Source organism: Staurois parvus, unplaced genomic scaffold, assembly GCF_062004578.1.
Source record: "Staurois parvus isolate SC_StPar_1 unplaced genomic scaffold, SC_StPar_1.0 ptg000365l, whole genome shotgun sequence".
In the NCBI taxonomy this organism is placed as follows: domain Eukaryota; kingdom Metazoa; phylum Chordata; class Amphibia; order Anura; family Ranidae; genus Staurois; species Staurois parvus.
Genome location: NW_028318161.1, coordinates 8,532,225 through 8,553,613, shown reverse-complemented (window position 1 = coordinate 8,553,613; position 21,389 = coordinate 8,532,225). Strand labels below are relative to the sequence as shown.

At 41.3% G+C, this 21,389-nt stretch overlaps 1 protein-coding gene across 5 annotated transcripts in view; it reads left to right on the top strand.

Moving 5' to 3' along the window:
• The window catches only part of BRD3 (bromodomain containing 3), an 89,300-nt gene that overhangs the window by 45,250 nt on the left and 22,661 nt on the right, over positions 1-21,389 (top strand). For all 5 annotated transcript variants that reach the window (XM_089685285.1, XM_089685283.1, XM_089685282.1 and 2 more), the window contains exons 7-9: positions 509-880; positions 8,268-8,396; positions 13,743-13,934. In XM_089685285.1, coding sequence (XP_089541411.1) covers positions 509-880; positions 8,268-8,396; positions 13,743-13,934 — 693 coding nt within the window. The remainder of the gene's footprint in view (positions 1-508; positions 881-8,267; positions 8,397-13,742; positions 13,935-21,389) is intronic.

Here is a 21,389-nt window from a genome sequence, read left to right as displayed (position 1 = left end):
CGCATCCAGATGGGAGGCAGTCCAAAGATCTTATACCCCCTTCGAAGATCTCTGTTCACTTACTTCACCACGTCGCCATCTTATTTCCTCGATTTTATTCACTCTTGATAGCATAGGACTATCCACACATAGATATCGCTATGAGAGTGTGGAATGGTGATTTAATATTGTTTATAACAACAAATCATGTATTGCATACATTACACAGGGCACAGACTATTTTAATGGTTGTTTAGGTTTTATTGTAATGCTCTATTCTCTTTCTTGTTAAAATGAAAATAATAAGCATATAAAGGAAAAAAAAAAAGTGGAAGGGTGTATTAGACAATATATACAATTAGGACTATTGGTAACACAGAGCCATATGATCCACAGTGTTTGAAAGAGCTGCTGTTTGTCAAGGTGGTTTCAAGTGAGAAAATGGTTTACCTTCAACAGTGTTCAGTGTATAGGGGATAAAACATGCCTGAGATCAGAGTCAAACTCAACTAATTTCTCTTTCTTCCAGAAAAAAGGAGTGAAGAGAAAAGCAGACACTACCACTCCCACCACCTCTGCCATAACCGCCAGTCGCAGTGAATCGCCCGTCCCCATGTCTGATCCCAAGCAAGCAAAAGTGTCCAACAGACGGGAGAGCACTGGGCGCCCAATTAAGCCACCAAAGAAGGATTTGGAGGATGGAGAAATCCCGCAGCATGCTGGAAAGAAAGGCAAATTGACAGAGCACCTCAAATACTGTGACAGTATCCTGAAGGAGATGCTCTCCAAGAAACACGCCGCATATGCTTGGCCTTTCTACAAACCTGTTGATGCTGAGGCCTTGGAGCTGCATGACTATCATGATATCATCAAACATCCCATGGATCTCAGTACTGTTAAGGTATATGAATCATATACCCACTCTTGCTTTTAACCAAAACAGTCAGGTTCCTTGCTCATTGTGGTGTTAATGGGAGAATGAAATTGTACCTTAAAAGCAAGCCATACGAGTGGAAATCTGAGCGCAATTTAGAGTTTTTCCTATCAAACACTAATTTTTACAGTCACCCACTTGGCAGTTGAAAAAACCCTGAATGTGAATGCGCGTGAAGGAACATCCAGTTGCTTACTATAGTATTGCTTGACTAGGTTCTTGGTTTTTTAATGAATTGCCTAAACATTGCTTATGTCTATGGCCAGTATAATGTTAGCACCACACATGGCATTTTGAAGTCTTTCCAAAAGCTGTCATTCAAAGGGAAAAAAAAACTATAGCTTGGGAGTCAATCTGCCATTCATGGTTTTAATTGGTTTCATGGGTTGCAACTAATAAACTATTAAAACTACAATTGAATTTGGTGAAAACCACCATAGTGATATGAAAGCTGTTTTCAATCTTCTACCCCAGTGAAAATCAATGAAACAGAGTGGCAAATTTCTGTGGATTGTTCAATTTCATGTTGTCATCTGTTCAGTCAAAAGCTGACAAAAAAGGACCTCTGGAAGTTAGCATTAGGGTTGTGGTGTTCATAAGTCCTTCTTTTTATTTTCCTATTCCTCATGTTGTGTGATTGCAGGCCACAGTTCCAGAACAGAGTGGCTATGCTCAGACCTATTCAGTAGGACATCGTTTAGATCTCATTTTATTGTGGAGCAGTGTTTAATACAATGAAGTGTTCTGTGTGCACATGGTCGCTGGTCACTTCTTGTGTGTACCAGGTAAATATCGTGACACAAGCCCTACCAAGCAGTGGTAATTGTGACCTGGACTGTTGTACAGAATTCCTGAGACTGAACCATCATTGCTATAGTTCAGGTTGACTAGATATCCTTCCTAGAGTCTCCCATAATCCAGGAGATATACTTTGTTGATGTTGTGCAAACCCTATCTTCTTGTAAATTTTCCCCATCTCTGTTGGCTTGTTGCTAGTTTTTGTTGTCAAAACATGACTTAAACTGAAAAATCTCCCACCTCCTTCTCATAGACCCCTGATTAAGGAGAACCTGTCAAATACATTATATCACGTAAGCGACTTTTGGTTGCCTGTCATATAAATAGTTATAGTGAAAAAGTGCCAGAAATAGTTACACACAAGTAATCGTTAGGCCTAAAATTATAATTATACTACAGAACGACACAGGCAGAATATTAATACACCATGGGTTATAGACGTGAACATTTGCAAAGCTGTTAGAGGACACACCCCCTGGGTGCTTACCCTATATCCTTACCTCACTCTGTGAGTCTTCAGTATTGTGCTAGTGTTGATAGAAAAAGGTGATAGACCTTTTTTCCTTTACAGGGAAGATCACCCTTCACTTAACTTATTTTTCTTTTTATCTTATTCTAACACGCCACACTGTTTCTAACACTAATGTTGAAACAGTGTATTTGGATTGGCACAACCTCCGTAAAACCTTGGGAGCCTTACCCACACACTGTGGAGATAACCTCTAATGTTGCTTCAGACACTGGGTCCTGCATGGATGCTCACTTTGGCACTTGGTGCAACACATCAGCCGCACATCAAGTCCAGTACCATGGTCCATTGTTATGCACCCTAGTCCCTGAAGATCCCTTCAGGGGTATGCCCACCACAGTGAGCAAAGCCTTAGCCCTGTATACAGCTGGTGCCCAACCTGTTGCCCTCAACAATCTGTAGTGGGAACATGGATTAGGGTAATGGCATTGATTTCTACTAGCCTCATGTAAAATGTTCCCAGTTTTGTATTTTCTGTAGCATATCCCCATCCAGATATGTAGCATGTCCACACTCTGACACTCATTTCCTCTATTAGGTCTGCATTTTTGATGATCCTCTCAAGCATTACATATATTGAATATTTTATGTGTGGCCCTTTGGTGATGTCGGGTCGCATTTGAGGCTACCTTTAGCTCATAAGTCGACAACCACTGCTATATACAGTCTTTCACAGTAATGGTCAGAGATTTAGGGTAACCGTGCCTTACCTGGCCACGATGCTAATGGGGCTATGTTTGGATTTTACCTTTTTAATGTGTAAAGTTGGTTCTAAAACTTCACCACCCAGAGCTTAGTCTCAGGAGGATGACCAGATGTTGTACCGCACTGCTGGTTATACACTTTACCACTTTTGCCTAGAACCCTTATAGGCTACTCAAGTGCTTCCTCTGCCCTTTCGTCATGAGGGTTTGTTACAGGATAGTTTACACCTGGTTGCCACATACTCCTTACTGACGCACTTAACTGAGGTGAAGCTGTGGTGGAAACCAGGCGAAAGGGAGTCAATACAAAATTGAAGGCAATTGCTTGCTCTGTGGAAGGCTCTCACAACACTCAAACTCCGTCTGATGATGCATCCCTCGCATTGGCGCAAAAAACTGACTCTTACATTGATCTCAGCATGCAATTTTAGCTCTATTTCAGGCACTCAAGAAGTGGCCTGTTTGACTATGGCAGAATTCTCTGCATCTATGTCGCATTTCTTTGGACAGATTAAGGTCTGAATATAGCTATCTTTGTGTAGGGTCCAAAAATGCCACTCCCCTTCTCCTGCTTCTATTTCTTAACCAAAGTTGAAGAGAAAAGGATTAAGAGGATATTGAAGTAGTATTGATGGAAGCTGCAGAAGAGTTTCTTCCTCAGAATGTCACGAAATTGGAAACAGTTTCAAGCCACATACTTGCTAACATTAAAAAGCTCTCATTGCTTCTGTCTGCAAAAGTCTTGCTGTGCAAACCAGACTCTCCTGTGTCTCGCAATGCTCCTTGTCAGACCTGCAAAACATTCCCCGTTCATGAACAGATAGAATGTGCAGTGTATGGTAACTGGATTACTCTGGAATGGATTTTCATTCCCCCCAAAACCTTTGCTGATCTCGAACAGTGTTTCAGAGTTTGCAAATAAGTGGCTATTCCTGTGGTTGATCCTGTTTTCCATGTCCCCAATAAGCATCTTACTGTACCATTTGAAGATGTTCATTTTTTTTCAAAGATTCTGCAGATAGAAAGTTTGAGATACGGTTAGTTTCTCTTTACTTTGGTAGGTTCAGCCCTGCAACCAGCTCTTGCTGCAATTTCAATATTTCAAACTGCTGCTAATTGGAGTTAGGACAAAGAATATCCAATACGACTCAGTATTTCAGGCTGTGCAACATCTGCTCTGCTTTATTGTGTGGATGCCCTAGAACAGGTGTCAAGCTCAGTTTTATTGTGGACCACATCAGCATTATAGCGGCCCTCAAAGGGCCTGTTGTATCTGTACTAGATATACAGAGCAACCTGCCCCCCCTTAGATCAGATGACATGAACCCTCACATCACAGTGTACCCCCTTATCTTGTGCTGCTGCTGGAATGAAGCTGGGGGCAGAGCTGAGAAGCAGAATGTGCAGGGTGTGGCGGAGGACCAAGAAAGGGATGGAGTCAGCTGCCAGAGCGTCCTGAATACTGATATCAGGGGCGGCAGAGACAAGGGGGTGCTGCAGCTGCACAGAGAAGTGCAGGCTCTGTAGGAGAACTTCTGTCAGCTGCCGAGATGGGGTGGGCAGGGGGGGAGCAGAGATGAGCCTCTTCATGGCTGCACAGAAAAGTGCAGGATTTGGTGTAGGAGTTCGGTCGTCTTGTCTTCTGCCGACTGCTAAGACAAGGTGGGGTGGAGACTAGGGCATCCAAGCCACAGGCTATCTAGACCACCTTCTTTTGACTGCTCTCCCTTGCAGCCATCAGATAATTGTCCACGAGATAATTCAGATGCACCAGGCCTTTAGCTAGGTGATCAATTTCAGTAAATCTCTCCAGCCTTCCCTTCACTTAAAATACTAAGGTCTGGTCCTGGACACATCCCAAGCAAATATTTCTTCCAGAAAAGAAAGTTCTTACTCGAGCACATACTTGAAAATCGAGATCTAAGAGACATCCTACGTTGGAAATCTCAATGGGATTTCTATACCTAATGGTAACCTCTTTTGAGGCAGTACCATTTGCCCAATTCCATTCAAGAACTTTCCAAGTAAACATCTTGTCAACCTGGAAAAATTAGGCTCCTTCTCTGGATTTTGCCCATGCTCCTGTCCTGCCAAGCAAGGAATTCACTGCCTTGGTGGATCACCAACCCAGCCCTAACATCCGGAAGTCCCTCTTTCCCTTTCACTAGAAAGTTATCCCAAAAGCCACACTTCTGCCAAGCTGGAGAGCGGTGTTCCAATCCCTAACAGTCAAAGGAACATGGTCAGTGGGCAAAGCCAAGCTCCCTATCAACATCTTAAAGTTAAGCAGTCAGGTTCACCCTACAGCACTGGACCCAATCAATGTGCAGTTAGACAATGCCATAGCAGTGGCCTACATCAGCCATCAAGGGGACATGAGGAATCTGGCTGCCCTAAAGAAAGCAAACCAGATCATCTCATGGATTGCAGTCCACATGCCTGGAGTGGACAACTGGAAAGTGTATTATACCTGATTCCATCTCCTCAATCAAAGGGAAATGGGCCTTTATTTTTATCTTTGAATATGTAATAAATAGGGGATTCTGGATGTGGACATGCTAACCTTAAGGTTCAACAACAAACTACCTCTTCTGCCACAACCAAGGACCTTCAAGCTCTAGCCTCAGATGCCTTGATATCCCCTGGTCTTTATGCTAATTTGCATCTTCCCTCCAGTTCAAATCTTACCTCGTCTGCTCAAGAAAATAAAGCAAGAGCAGATGGTGATTCTAATTCCACCAGACTGTTCCAGAAGAACCTGGACCATAGACATATTCCGATTTCTAACACGTCCCTTGGCCTCTTCCCAACACGCCAGATCTGCTATCTCAAGGCCCTCTTCCATCCTGCTTCTCAATCTCAGGCTTTAAATCCTAGTTCTATGTTCTAGCAAGTTTTAAATAGTTTTTTGGACCAAGAAGGTCCAAACAATATATTTTCTTAACTGAAACATGCAGTGGCTGTGTGTGCTATATAAGCTGTATGTGGTGTTGTGCTTCCCATCCTGCTCCCAGAACAAAATTGAGTCTGGCTTAGGTGGAGATTGTGATGTCATCTGCATGCCTCTCCACCTCAGCCAGTCAGAGGAAGCCTTGTATTCATTAACAAAATACAAAGCCTCCTGTGAATGACTAAACTGCCCTCAGCCCAACTTGACTGTTCTGGGATGGGAAGTTCCCATCCTGCTGCTGAAACAGAGTTGTATACTGTATGTAGCTGATGCAGTACACACAACTGCTGCATGTGTTTAATGAAGGAAATTTTTGTTTGAACTAGCTTGGTCATAATAAACTGTTTAACGTTCACTGAAACTTTGGGTTAAAGCAGTAATAAACCTAAAAGCAAACATTTATTACATTGCAGCTTACCAGTTCCTAGATGGGATGGCTGTATTCATTTTTTTGTTTTTTTTTTCTTCAGGTTTTATTTCCTTTTATTTTGATCTTGTGATCCAGCCAGTAAGTCTGTTTTTCAACAGATCAAGCTCTCCTTCAAATGTAGCAGTTAGATTGTTGAGACAAACCATTTACTACTCACAGGGGTGCTTAAAATGATCAGCTTTTTTTGATCACAAGGTGAAAACGGAGGGGGGGGGGGGGAAAGTCTACAAAAGAACAGAACAAACACAGCATCCACAAGGATTGGTAAACTGCAACATAGATTACATTTTTTGTTGTGGGCCAATACCAATTTAAGCTTTAACGGAATTACTGTTTTCAGCTTTAGGCAACAAGGTTCTCAGCGATATTTTGAAGTTGGGTCTTCTGACCCTTGTTATTTGGGCCTGTTGGAACAGTTCTGTTTGCCTCATTGTTGCACTTCTTTCTGTTCATTGCTTGACGATGTGTCCTCTGCCTATGTCCTGTACTGTAGAATTAGATAATCATGTTAGGCCTATATACTACTTGTGTGCAGCTTAAGTCAAAATTATTTCCTATGTGATATAAATGGAGTATAAATTGCATATCTCGGAGTACAGTAACAGTAAAGGACACAGGTCATTCTTTGGTTTACGCTGCATTGCTTGCTCCAAAACGGAGGACTCATGAAGTGAGTTAAAGGTATAAAAGAAGCGCCTAGAGCAAGCGCCTGTACTCCAAGATATGGAATTTACAGATATGTAAAAATTCTTTTATTAAACGTGCAGAAAAACCCCACGCGAAATGGCTTGAACAGCAGAAGGTTGAAAGAATTCCTTTAATTGGGGGGGGTCTTAATTTGGCGTAAACTCCTTAATCTGTTCTTTATTAAAAGGAAAAAAATACATTTAATTCTGTATCCTGCAAAATTGTGTGTGTAAAAGAGTTCAGTGTAGGAAAGCTTGACAGGAAGGGAATAATACTGATGTACCAGTACAGTAACAACTCCAGCAAAAAATATCCACTACAAAAATACATTACTACTTATGAAGTGTGGCATTTGCTATGTTTGGAAAAACTCTTCTTTCAACCAGCCCTTACAGTAAGCACCAAACCTCCACTGCTGAGACAACTTCTGGCTGGAGCACACAGATGATAGCTGGTCGCTCTTTCCTCCTCCAATCACCTTGCCTTCTGTGAAAATATTGCAATTGGTTTTCTGAATTGAGGATGTGCAGAATGAGCAACCATTATTGTTTGTGGACTCCAGATGGAAGTGTGAGTTGCATCAACAGATTTTCCGTTTTTGTGGTAAAGGTTTTACATAAATGAATAAAAGCTGTGCCTCCCGTCAGTGTTAAATGGTTTGTCTCAACTCTCTAAATGCTTGGTGATATTAACTTTGCTCACTAACTTTGGTAAGCTGCAAAATATTCAACATTTGCTTTTAGGTTTCAATATGATTTAATTTTGTGAATCCTTTTCTGATAATCCCCTTATTGAAAGCCTGTTCATAGGAAAATATGGAGACTGTTTTCCTCAAACTGCAGTTTGCCTTCCCCAGTCATTTCCAAGCCTCTGACTCTGAGTAGTTGAAGTCTCTGCAAATACACACCTTAAAATTATCTTCTTTGAAATGGAGCCCCATCACCAATCCACTGTGCTGCAGAGAATCCCCACCTCCTGGGTATGCGCTAACAGCAATCTCTCCTCTGCTGTGTCTGAGCAAAAGCTGTCCAGTCAACTGGGGGTATAAACATTGCTGATTGCAGGGTTCCATCTCATACTCAGTATAGGACGTTGGACCGCTGCCAAGTGATCATGCAGCATGAGGTCTGGATTCTGTGTGAAGTATATTTGTTTTCTTTTTACAAAGTGCTCAAAATATTAACAAGACTTATAAGTGATATATTATCTTACCAGCTGGTGTTACCTCACAGTGTTTACTTTGTCTCTCATTGCAGAAAAAAATGGATGCCCGGGAATATCAAGACGCTCAGGCTTTTGCTGCTGATATACGGTTAATGTTTTCAAACTGTTACAAGTATAACCCACCTGATCATGAAGTAGTCGCCATGGCCAGGAAATTGCAGGTGATTAGCATGCAAACACAGTTAGAATGCTGCACTTCAACACTGCTGCATGTTATACTGCATATCTCCGCCTTTTACAGATAGTAAGAGTAGCGAATATGACTGAAACATCTGCAAGCACAAGAATTGCTGCTCTGATGGGAAAAAAGGAAAAATTACTCATTTCTCTTTTTTTGTTTTTTTTTTTAAATCGTGGTGTCAAGTATTCCTGTTGTATATAAATATATCCATATTTGACCCATTTTACCCATCGCGGTTACTGACATGCTTACCTTAATTAGCTTGGTTGGACCTTTCTCCATGCAGAGAATGAAGCTCTAAGCTGCATGTGAATAAATATGAAAATTAAATTGCATATAGGCATCTTGTTGAATGAGATTTTTGGACACTATAGTGGCAGGCTGAACAAGATGCATGGAGCCAGGTAAACTGTTTGTTTTATTTTTATCCTCTTTAACCACTTAAGGACTGCCCTGTAGCAGAAATACTGCTACAGGGTGGCACCTGTGCGCGAAATCTCGTGTGTGTGTGTGTGTATATATACACGTGATTGTGCATTTCTGGGTAGGGGGTATGCGCGAGCCCTACCTGCACCGCCATTCGTGGTCGCGGATGTCAATCACCGGGTCCTAGTCGGTAATTATCCGCTGGCGTCCGGTGATTACCGGCAATCACCGTCTGGGAGGAAGACTGTGGGTTTTTTTTTTTTTTTCTTTTTAACAGTCTTCCTCCCTGTCAGCTTGGGCACACTGCTAGGGATAGAGTCATTCTGATCAGTGTGCTTACAGTAAACCCCCCCCCCCCCAGTAAAACCCTCCCTGCACATAGTTAACCCTTTGATCGCCCCTCACCTTAACCCCTTCCTGCCCAGTGCCATTAGTACAGTGTCAGTGCTTTTTTTTTTTTTTTTTTTTTTTTTTTTTTAAAGCACTGATCACTATATTGGTGTCACTGGGGATGTCAGTGACACCAAATTAGTTCCCCCCCAGTATCATAATGTCCGCCACAGTCACGCTAAAAGTCATTGATCGCCACCATTACTGGTATATAAAAAAAAAATCCCGATATCTATACTGCCATTTGTAAACGCTATAACTTTCACTTAAACCAATTAATTTACACGTATTGGGATTTTGTTTAGCAAAGTCATGTAGCAGATTAAATTATGGCCTAAATTTGATGAAATACGATATTTTAAAAATTTTTTACTGGACATGTTTAATAGCAAAAGGTCCAAAATATTGTGTGTTTTTTTTTTCTGAAAATTGTCGGTCTTTTTTTGCTTGTAGTGCAAAAAATTAAAACTGCACAGGCGATCAAATACCACTGAAAGAAAGAGAATCAGTAAAAATGCTATCCTAATTGTACAGGCCACAACACTTGTTGCCATAGACCACGGGTTATATGCTGCTACCTTCAGATAATTGAACAGCGGCAAAAGTTTTGCTGGGAACTCCCACAGTGCACCATCAATTTCTTGGGACTCCGTTTTGTTGTTAGTGTGCTTAGTTAATGAGCCTCCTCTCTTTGGAGAATTTTCTAAACTGTTTATTTTTTTTCTTCACTACTTTTGATTGACATTTCTATCAAGTTTCAACTGCATATTGCCTTAGGGCTTACTAGGAGTTTCTGGATCAGTTATGCATAATGTATATTTGGGAAATGTACTTGGAGAGTGGCGGCCTGTGCTTCAGGCACTTCACCCTGCTTTTGGCGCTCACCTTGCCGCTTAGTTCCTCCAGTGTCGTTAGCTGCAAGGTGCTATGTAGGACCAGAGCCATGGTTCATATCTATAGCATCCAGACCCTGAAGACCTGTTAGAGGGTACTGTCCACCATGACTGGTTACGTTTTGGTCACCTCTGAAAACCTGCAGCTTTGATAAGGTAAGATGGGGTTTATCTGAGGAAAACCAGAAAAACCTATAATGTGATAGCTGTTCACCTGCATCGGAGCAAAGTCATATATTGACACAGCTCACTTCCTTCAATTCTAGCTCCTTCTCAGGCCAACAACAGACAGCCTATCTGACTATGGCAGATTTCACTGCAATTTTGTCTAATTTATTTGGAAACCGTTCTGCCCTCTACAATCTTTAGTCTCCAGGGCCCAAAAGCACTCTTCTGCCCCTCCGCCACCTAAATCTATTCAGTGTGACCCTGAACCTCCTAATCTCTTTTGAAGAAGATGTTGAGAGAGAAAGGTTTACCTCCTGCATGCTATGAGACACACGTAAAGGCATCATGCCATGTGATTTCAACTGTGAGCTTGCTTATCGATTTGGGTGTATACTGCTAGTCTTTGCCTAGCAGCACCGGAATCTCCTTGGCCTAAACAAGCTGCTATGAGCACAAAATGGCTGGCAAAGTCTTGACTTTTTCCTTGTGCATACAAATTAACTGTGGTTTGCATGAAGATTGTCCAGGTCAAGTGTGTAAAATGTATTTCTTCTTCCAAAACACTTTGCTGATTTATATCCTATGGAAAAGGAATTCATGAAAAAATGGTCCTGCTATTTCTGTTCTCAACAAGCATCTTGCTGTTCCTGTTAAGGATGTTTGCTCCTTTTAAAATTCTATCAATAGATTCTTAAATTCCATATTGAATGCAACTTTTGCTCTTGCTTGGGCTGCCCTACAACCAGCATTGTCCTGTTGACAAACTGTTGCATTCAGGGCTGAATAGAGAACACAATCCTGTGTTTGAGGACTGTGTTCTGCTTGAACAATTGCAGTTCATGCCCTCGGCACTGCTAATTTGTGTTGTCATAGAAAATGTACTTTACCAGGTCTCCAAGATGACACTGCTGTGCGTATGTGCAGAATTTTGTGGTTAAGAGATTAGTCAACTGAACCTACCCCACAAAAAGCAACCTAAGCCTATTACTACCTCGTTCATTCATGCCACACAACCATCCTCTTAAGCAAAAGGAGGTCCATCCATTTGTCACAAGCCATGGACCCCAAGCCCTCCAAGTAATTTCCGAAGCCATCTTTACAATGACCGGTGCCCACACTCTCCAGAGTGCTGGTACTCTTGTTGACATTTGCTCCAGTATTGAACAGAGACATCCAGAACCTCTGGGTCCAATCTGTCATTTCCAGGGGCTGTGAAATATTTCAATCCATGCCCATTGCTTCATTCCTAACCTTCCAATCTGCCAGCATTATGTCAAAGACCGGCAAACTCTAGGGCTGCTGTAAATCAATTACTGTCACAAAGGAGTGGTAATCCCAGTTCCTGCAGAGGAAAGATTCAAAGGGATTTAACCAAACCTAGTCATTTCCAAAGCAGTTTGGCCCATTCTGGACCTAACAATTCCTAAACTTATATTTGCATGTCCCCAAATGCCCTAAGGAAGTCTGCAAGATCTGTCATTGCTTCTCTCGGATCAGTGGATACTTGGAAGACCACCTGCTGAAAGTTTCCTCAGCCACAGTCCTGTTTTTCAGCATTCAAAGGACAGTCCATTTCCTTCAAACCTTTTGATGGGTGCTCAACTTCAAGAAGTCTTTGGAGTATTTGGGGCTGATTTTGGACACAGCTCAGGCAGAAATTTTCCCTCTCCATGAAGAATTTGCTTCACTGACTCTCAGGTCAAGCAGACATCTCATGACTTGCTTTTGCTTCTGTATAAGGGTTCTGGACTTCATGGTAGCCTCTATTGAGGAGATTCTACCTAGCTGCAATGTCTTTCTTCAGAAAAACGTAGTTCCTCTTTGTCTTCCCTGAAGGTCCCAGGAAGGGACAAACTGATTCCTCTTCCACCAGGTGGTTCAGCAGCTCATTTCCAGAGCTTGCATCCAACCTCAAAGAAAAGGCTTTTCCATCCCTATCCATGCCAATTCCACCAGAGCTGTTGGCGTTTCTTGGGGTTTTCAGTATTAAGCATCAGTTTTGGATGTTTGCAAGGTTGCCACCTGGTCTTCAGCTGGTTCCTACTCTCTCAACATTTTGCTGCATGGTTGTCCAGGCTTCTTCTGATGCAGGCTTTGGCTGCAAGGTTCTTCAAGTTGTTGCCTGAGTTTTGGGTCTGTTGACCCTTCTTTTCTATTGGTCTCTTTGTTAAGTTGTCCACTCCTCAATGTATTGCTTGGGAACGTTCCATGGTCTATGGTAAGTCCTGTATGATTTAAGATAATTTTGACTTGCCTGTGAATTCCATATCTTTGAGTACAGTACTGAAAACTGGTCCCTCTCATCTGTCTCTCCTTATTGCTAGCTACAAAACTGAATACCCATGGAGTAGGTGAATTTTTGAGGATATACTGATGGCAGGGGTTTACTGACAGAAAGCTTGGTGCCAATTCTGACACAACCCATTTTTTTTTTAAATGGCTGAAATTGGCTCTACTATTTGCTGGCCCTTTAGCCATTAGGGGAGTCCCTGTCATGTTGGGTCACATGTCATTTTGAACCTCTCTCCAGGAGGGGAGTGTTAAAGAATTCTAGGCATGGTATATTTTTACTTAGTTACATTGGTCTAGCTTGGACCAGGTTAATTACATATATACCATATCTGGCTGATGCCCCTGATAGTGGAAAATAACTGAGGTAGTCACCACTACTTAAAATTGAACTTTACCCATAACCACTTGATAAAGAAAAATAATGTTCTTTAGCAAGGAACATAAAGTACATTCCACATTAATAATTATGCTACCAAAATTTAGTGTGTGCTGTAAATTGCCTCCTGCATGTTCCTGTTCCTTCCTGCTGGAGGCGGCCATTTTGCTTAAGCCCAGAGCCCCGAGCAATAAATATGTAGACTGTCTGCAGATTGGCCTCTACAAATTTGGCACAGTGCCTAAAATACCTAAAATAGTGAGCAACTGAGCATGTGCATAGCATGGTGATCCGGTGTATTACTGGATTTTAAACCGTGTATGCACTTATCTTTAATGTTTTACATCACTATACCTGCAAAAGGGGCCAGCCTGAAGTGATCTAGCAGGACTTTATTTTCAGACTAATGTTCCACTTAAAGTGATCTCCACTTGCTTCCGTGTCCCGTGCGGCTGGCCTGATGCATTGTGAATACAGGAGGTCGGCTGCTTGACACGGGCACCATTCAGAGAAATCTTTGGGAGAATATGACATCACTCCCCTGCCAATCGGAGAACACTTTGCATTCATTCAGAAAAATATGCCATGCCTGGAATTCATCTTTAATTGCCAGTTAAGGCAACTTGCAGGGAAATGTGAACAGTCATCCCTGCTTTTTTTTTTCCATAACTGTGTACTGTGGTACTTTCCCTCTTCATGCCACTCTTCATTATGCAGACTTTTTGGGCTTAATTGCTGCAATTTCTGGTGTTTATTCTTTCTGATCTTCTCTTTACCACAGGATGTTTTTGAGATGAGATTTGCAAAGATGCCGGATGAGCCTGTGGAGCCCCCAGCCCCACCCCCGGCCCCTGCTCCAGTGGTCAGTAAAAGTGTAGAGAGCAGTCACACCAGTGAGGAGAGTTCCTCTGAGACTGACAGCTCTGACTCTGAGGAAGAGCGAGCCACGCGGCTGGCCGAACTCCAGGAGCAGGTGAGGACAAAATACTCTTTGAAAACTCTTCTGCAGGTTTGTGGGTGAACCGCTTTCTTTTCATTTTTTGCTTTTCAGCAGTGCATTTAATCATTTCTGAGCCTGTTCCAATTTTGTAAATGTAGCAAGAAATGCTGAAGTTTTCTAAACGGTTTTATGTAAACTGACAAGAATATAGGGTTCTGACTTAAATAATTTATTTTCAGTAAATAGTTCATACGATTAAAGTTTATCTGTATCTGTACACATCCCTACATTGTGCTTTACACAAGTTAACACTTTATTTGTTGACTTTGTATGGACTTGAAATTCCCTAAATTCAAACAATACCAATGTTTACTGAAAACACATGGCACTTTAGATTTCCCTGACTTTTGTAAACACTGCATAGTCTGCCATCTGGTCAGATTATTAGACTGGTGCAGGCATGGTCCCCACAAGCAATAGACTTCCATTGAACAATCAGACCTCCACCTTTCCATTAGGGTGTTCACCATGGTCCACATCCCATATTCCACCATCTATGAATGCCCACCCTACTTTAAGCCCCATCATCAAGATCTGTGCCCAGGCTTTTATGCAACATGACCTCTTCCCTAGGTTCTCTTGATAGAAACATAGAAAAGTGACGTCAGAAAAAGAAAGGCCGAGTGTTCCATAGTCTGGAGTCTGCCCATTTTTTAATTTTTTTCTTGATTTCTTGTCGGAGTAGAGATATACGCTTGTTCCAAACATGTTTGAAGCTATTCACTGTTGACTGGCTCACTACCTCTGCTGGAAGTTTATTCCAAGCATCAATTACTCTTTCAGTAAAAGAGTACTTTCTGAGATTAGTTTTGGACTTTCCTCCAGTTAGTTTAAAAGTCATGTCCCTGTGTTCTTGATTTTGGTTTCATGTTAAAAATACTGCCCTCCTGAACCTCATTCACCCCCTTTCAAGGTATCAATCATGTCTCCCCTTTCCCTTCTTACTTCCGGACTGTACATGTTAAGTTTCTGTAGTCACTTTTGAGATGTTTCATCACACAGACCTGTCACCATTTTTGTTACCCATCTCAGGACTTGTTCTGTCTTATCAATATCTTTTTGTAAGTGAGGTCTCCAGAACTGGACACAGTATTCTAAATGAGGTCTTACTAAAGATCTATATAGGGGAATCGGGACCTCCTTCCTCCTGCTGGTGACCCCTCTAGTCATGCTTCCTAGAATTCTATTTGCTTTTCCCACTGCCTGGCCACAGTGTTTGCTCATTTTGCAATCATCATCTGAAATAAGTACCCTCAAGTCCTTTTTCTTCTGAAGTGCTGGCCAACAATGTACCCCCAATATTGTACTCTCTTGGGATTCTTTTACCCTAGCTGAATTATTTTACATTTAGAAACATTGAACTGCAATTTCCACGTTTTTGACCAAGCTTCCAGCAATGCCAAATCATGTTCCATGTTACTTACACCTCCAGGTATATCAACTCTATTGCGCACCTTTGTGTCATCAGCAAAGACATACCTTACCCAACAAACCTTTAGTTATATCACTTGCATATAGATTAAATAGAACAGGACCTAGAACAGACTTGTAGTACACCTCTAGTGACTGGTCTCTTTTCCAATTGAACCCCATTTACAACCACACTCTGGTATCTATCGTTTAGCTAGCTGCATATTCCCTGAACCACCCAAGGGCTAACTCCTAGCTTGTACAACTTTTGTAGTCGATCATTATGTGGAACTGTATCAAATGCCTTGCTGAAATCAAGATACACTATGTCCACAGCACCACCCTGGTCCAAAACATTGGTAATATAGTCAAAAAATCTAATCCGATTAGTTTTACATGATCTGTCTTCAGTAAAGCCATGCTGCTTTGGATCCAGCAAGTTGTATGTTTTTAAGTGATCAATGATCCTTTTTTTCAGGAGTGATTCTGTTAACTTGACTACAACCGGTGTTAGACTCACTGGCCTGTAATTGCCAGCTTCTACCTTGCTGCCCTTCTTGTGGATAGGTACAATATTAGCTGTTCACCAGTCATGGGGAACTTCTCCTATTAGAAGAGATTGATAAAAAAGATCATTTATTTGTCCATCAACCATACCTCTTGTAGAACTCTGGGATGAATACCATCAGGGCCCATTGCTTTATTAAATCTTTAACCGAGCCAGTTCTTCTGCTATCTCTGTCCCTGGAAATCCTAAAAAATGGACTGTCCTTACTAGAACCAATATGTTTTCCCAACTTATTATTGTTCGTATAATTTATTTCTGAAAAGACTGAACAAAAGTTGTTGTTTAAGTGGTTTGCTGCATCCAGGTCTCCCTTAACTTAAGTGCTGTACCCAATTTTCATTTTAGTGATCCCATCATATTATTTCTATCATTAATGTACTTAAATGTATTATCTCCTTTCTTAGAAGATTTAGCAATTTCTTCCTCTTTCTGTGATTTGGCAACACTGATGTGTTTTGGCCTCCTTTTTGTCTATTCTTATACTCTTCTCTGTCAGCTACACCTCCGGTTTCCTTGAATCTCCTATATGCTGATTTTTTTTTTCCGTTTACTTTCCTGCTTATCTCTTTAGTCAACCATATTGGGGTTTTTTTCTTCTGTTTATTCTTACTAACTTGCCTGACATGTAATCTAGTTGCCTCCAGGATGGTAGACTTTAACAGTGCCCACTGATTACTTACTCCTGTTTTACTCCAACCTTTCAGCTAATTATTTAGAAATTCACCTATTTCAGCAAAATTAGTCTTTTTGAAATATAAAACTTTTTGTTTTTGTATGATTTTTCAGTTCTTATTTTATTATCAAACCAAAGACATTGGTGATCACTAGAACCAACATTTTCTCCCACCTCAACATTAGACAGACGATCCCCATTTGTCATTACTAGGTCTGGAATATGATCACCTTGGGATGGACTTTTTACTGTTTTACACAGTGCCCGTTCAGTGCTTCCATTACATCCCTATAATGGGAAAACTTACAGCTCAATATGCCTATCCAAATACGTATAATAAAATAAAGTAAAATATTGCAGCTAACATATACAGTTTTTTCCCACATACAATTACTAATATAGAAAAAAATGCAGCGCAATATTATAAATAAATAAATAAATCTTGCTCTGTGACAATAATTAAATACCATATAAGTGCATATTCTGTGCTCAAGCTCCTGATGAAGTCACATGACATAACACGTAGGGCACGCCGATGACTTCATGCCATAACCAGAAGTGTACGTACTGCCATCTTGGATAGAGGATCCAATGCAGTTTCATTCACAAAATTACTATACAAAAAGATATTGATCCTGTAGTGTCCCAGAAGGACACAAATGTGGGAGATTTTAAGAGTTTTAATAAAGTTTGCAATGATTTGATATGCTTCATAATCTGGAGCATTTTTTCAATTTTCTGTGGTGCGTTTTGGAGTTTGGAGGAGCAGGAGGAGTTGGATATATATACCAGCAAACCCGCCTGGGTTAAAGGAAAAGGCGTGCTTTTGACCTGGCAGTTTGGGTCAATGTCCAAGTGGTGCGTTTTGGAGGTGCAAGAAGAGTTGGAGATTGATACACCAGTATACCCGCCCGGGTTCAAGGGAAAGGCGCGGTTTGACCTGACGGTTCGGGTCAAACCACGAGGTGAGTGCATAAGTGTGTCGGAGATGGATCCAACACTGGGGGTCACACGATATCACTGGATGAATATATACAGAGAAGAAATTGCACATTAGCACTTGGAGCACTGAGCCTTAAAGGGACGGTTCACCAAGATTTATGTTGGGGACATTATTATTAGATAAACACAGTGGATAGAATTCAGATAACGCATGGTAATATGAGGAAGTGTTTGTTATTGTGTTGTATATAAAGCAATACGTTTTTAGCACAGAATATGCACTTATATGGTATTTAATTATTGTCACAGAGCAAGATTTATGCATATTAATATATATTTTATAATATTGTGCTGCATTTCTTTGTATATTACCATTACATCCCTGCTTCTACTTGTAATATCAGTTTGAGAATTCCAGTTAATGTTAGGCATGTTAAAGTCACCATAATTTGAGTTATCTCATCAATCAACAAGTTATCATAATCCCACTCTGGTTGAAAGGCAAACCCATAGGGTTTCCAGTATTTCATTTGTTTTTCAAATTAATGATAGCCTTATGCTATTTTTGGCATCTATGGCAACTCCGCCTCTTCTCTTCCCTACGGTTTTTCCTGTATGGTGTATACCTTGGTATAGTTATTTCCCAGTCATTTGAATCCTTGAACCACGTCTCTTTAATTGCAACAAGGTCTATGTTGTCCCTAGACATAAGAGCTGTCGGCTCACAAAGCCTGTTGCCTAAACTACCAGCATTAGTGCACAGGACATGACAAGCACTGCTATCTACTACTTTATTGTTATCACCAGAAACCTTATCTGAAGTGACCACCCCATCAGCCCAGTCCTTGGCAACACTCACATTTGTTTCAACCTGCTGGGAACAGAAATGCTCCTCAACAATTACATATCTACCCCCATTTATCAGTTTAAATGCATATAAAAAAAAAAAAAAAACCTCCTAAATTCCATACGAAGACGCTCAGCGCCCTTGTGTGAGGGATGCAGACCATCTTTTGTGCAGCTCAATATCAAACCACCTGATAGCATCATTGCTAACATAACTAAAACCTTCAGGTTTGCACCAATCCTTTAGCCAAACATTGAACTCTACTATATGAAGTACTTTTCTATTGTCCAATATGCACAGGTAAGACTTCCGAAAATGTAACCGTACATTCTAATTGTTGAAGATTCTGTCCCAAATACTGAAAATCCTTCTGTATAGAACACACTTCATTCTGGGACAAATCATGTGTGCCAAGGTGCATGACAACATCAACATTGCACTCTTCACTTGCATTTTTGACAATTTTTAAAATACGCCTTCTATCTCTCCTAACAGTAGCATCAGATAAACCTCTAACTTCCTTAGGCACTTCCACATGATTTCCTAAAGAAACACCTCTTACAATTTAATCACCAACAAGAAGATGTCTTCTCCTTTTTGGCAATTTGGAATGGAACCTCAGATAAAACCGTTACTTTTGGCACAGCAGTTTTTTTCTTCCTATGTCAGCTATGTTTGCAACCATTGTATCTGCTTCTAGCTCAGAAAGAACACTATAGGAGTTATGCAGTGTCGCACCAAAAGCTACATGTTTATGGTCCACAGGCCTCTCCCTTCCTTACCCAACAGTTGTCCACACTGCCCTTCTCCTGTGCAGTCTTTGAGGAAGAGGTGGCTTTTTGTAGGGCAGCTCAACAGAACAAATTGACTTAGATCTCAGACTGCTGGGCACTAACCAGTGAATTTAGACAAGCAATGTCATCACATAGGTTGGAAATCTGCATACAAATGGGACAGCATCCCAGCTTCCAAAAAGCACCACGAAAAACAAATGCCAAACAAGTACTGCACTAAACTAAACCAGACATTTAAAAATAGATTTACTTAAATTCAAACACAAGTACCAACCAAAGATAGTTGGCTGTTTCCAAACTCCTGCTGTTTTTAAACTACTTTTTTTTTTCTTTAAGTCCGCGGAGGTGCGAAAAACAAAAACCCGTAAGTGAACAAAAAACGTGCAATTGCAAAACACAAGCATAAAAAGTACACTTAGGGGTGTGCTTCAGTTCAACCCACCGAAGGGGTAGGACCTCTACCATGATACCCTGGGGCACAAGGCTCCTGACTGGGACAAAGTTTTCCACATGGTCTGCCTAGCCAAAAGGCCTGGCGGACCCCTTTCCTTGTGGCTAGCCAAAGCCGACCACTAAATACTTGGTTAGGGAGCTCTTCTCCCCCCCCCTCCTTCAGGAACAGGGGAGGAAGGAACCTAATGGCCACGCATCCTTCACCTAGACTTCAGGGCAGGCCCGAGGACCCACACTCTCCATCCTAGTGAGGAAAAAAAACACATACAAAAGTGAAAGGTGACAAAACAGTGGGTAGAAAAATAAATAAATAAGTGGCTATGCAATTATGCACTGGCTAGGCTCTGGGGCCCCTTAGCAAAAAAAATTGCCCTGGACTTAACCAAAAGGCCTAGCCCTAAAAGGCGCAGTGCAGAAAATGTGTTTTACTCTTAACTACAACACAAACACAAGACTTATTGGAAAATATATTTCTACTAGATTGACTTTTCATGGAAGCTATAGCCTTATTTGCCATTCCCCACTAATCCTCTCGCTCTCCCCACCTGTCTACTCCCCTATTCTCATTCCTCTGGACCCTCCAGCCCCAACAATAAAAGTCTGTTTTGCTCCCTTTTTGGTCTGCTAAATATACCATTGAAAGTAGATTGTTAAATCTGTTCGATAATTGCAACATAATACCTGTTGATTTGTGCTAGAAATTTTGGAAGCTGGTAACTTCTGTGCTCTCTGCCTATGCACAAGGAGGAGTTATAGATGTGAGGAGGGGAGAGGAGTAAATGTGTATGTACTTTCTAATCCATCAGAAATAAAGTAGGCAGGGCTGACGTGCTTAGGAATTGTGTTATATCAGAGAAATGTAGGAGCACACTATGTTTCTTGCCCGTCAACACTTAGCTTTTTGTACTTGCAGAATGTTTAAAGTGATAAAACGTGGGGAAATGTTCATGTAAATTGTTTTCAATTTAATTTTTGCCCTATGCTTTAATGTTTTGGGGGTTTTACACAATCTCCAGATGCAAATGTGTATTGTAGTGCATGGGTAAAAATTGTTCAGACAGTGAAAAGATTAGATATCCTTCCTGTCACGGCTAATACACCATTTCAGTTGATGGAAAATTATAGTTATTGTTAAACACAGCCATTGGGTGTTAAAATTCTGATTTGTTTTACATGTGCAATTGTAAAATGCTTTTTTTTTTTTTTAGATTTTTCTTTCCCTGCAAATTTTCTTAATCTCCCTCAGGCTTTAGTTTTAAAGGGATTCTAAAGATTAATTGTTTTAAAAATAAACATGTCATACCTGCTCTGTGCAAGTGTTTTACTCAGAGCTTCCCCGATCCTCCTCCTGCTGGGGTCCCCCACCTGCTCCCCATCTCCTAAGCTACTTCCTATGGGGACACTCGTGGGCTTGATCCCGAGCCACTCTGTGTCCATAGCCTGCTCCCTCATCACAGGATTTGATTGACAGCAGCAAAAGCCAATGGTTCCTGCTGCTGCTTCTTTGTCCAGTGAGAAGAGAGGGAGGCGTCGTTCTTGTGCACTGCGCTGGATCGAGATTGGGCTCAGGTGAGCATTATGGGGGCTGGGGGGAATCCTAATAACAGGTTTTTTTACAATAATACAGATAATGAGCATTTAAATCATGGGTGCTCAACCTGTGGCCCTCCAGCTGTTGCAGAACTACATGTCCCATGAGGCATTGCAAGGCTGACAGTTAAAAGCGTGACTTCCAAGGGCA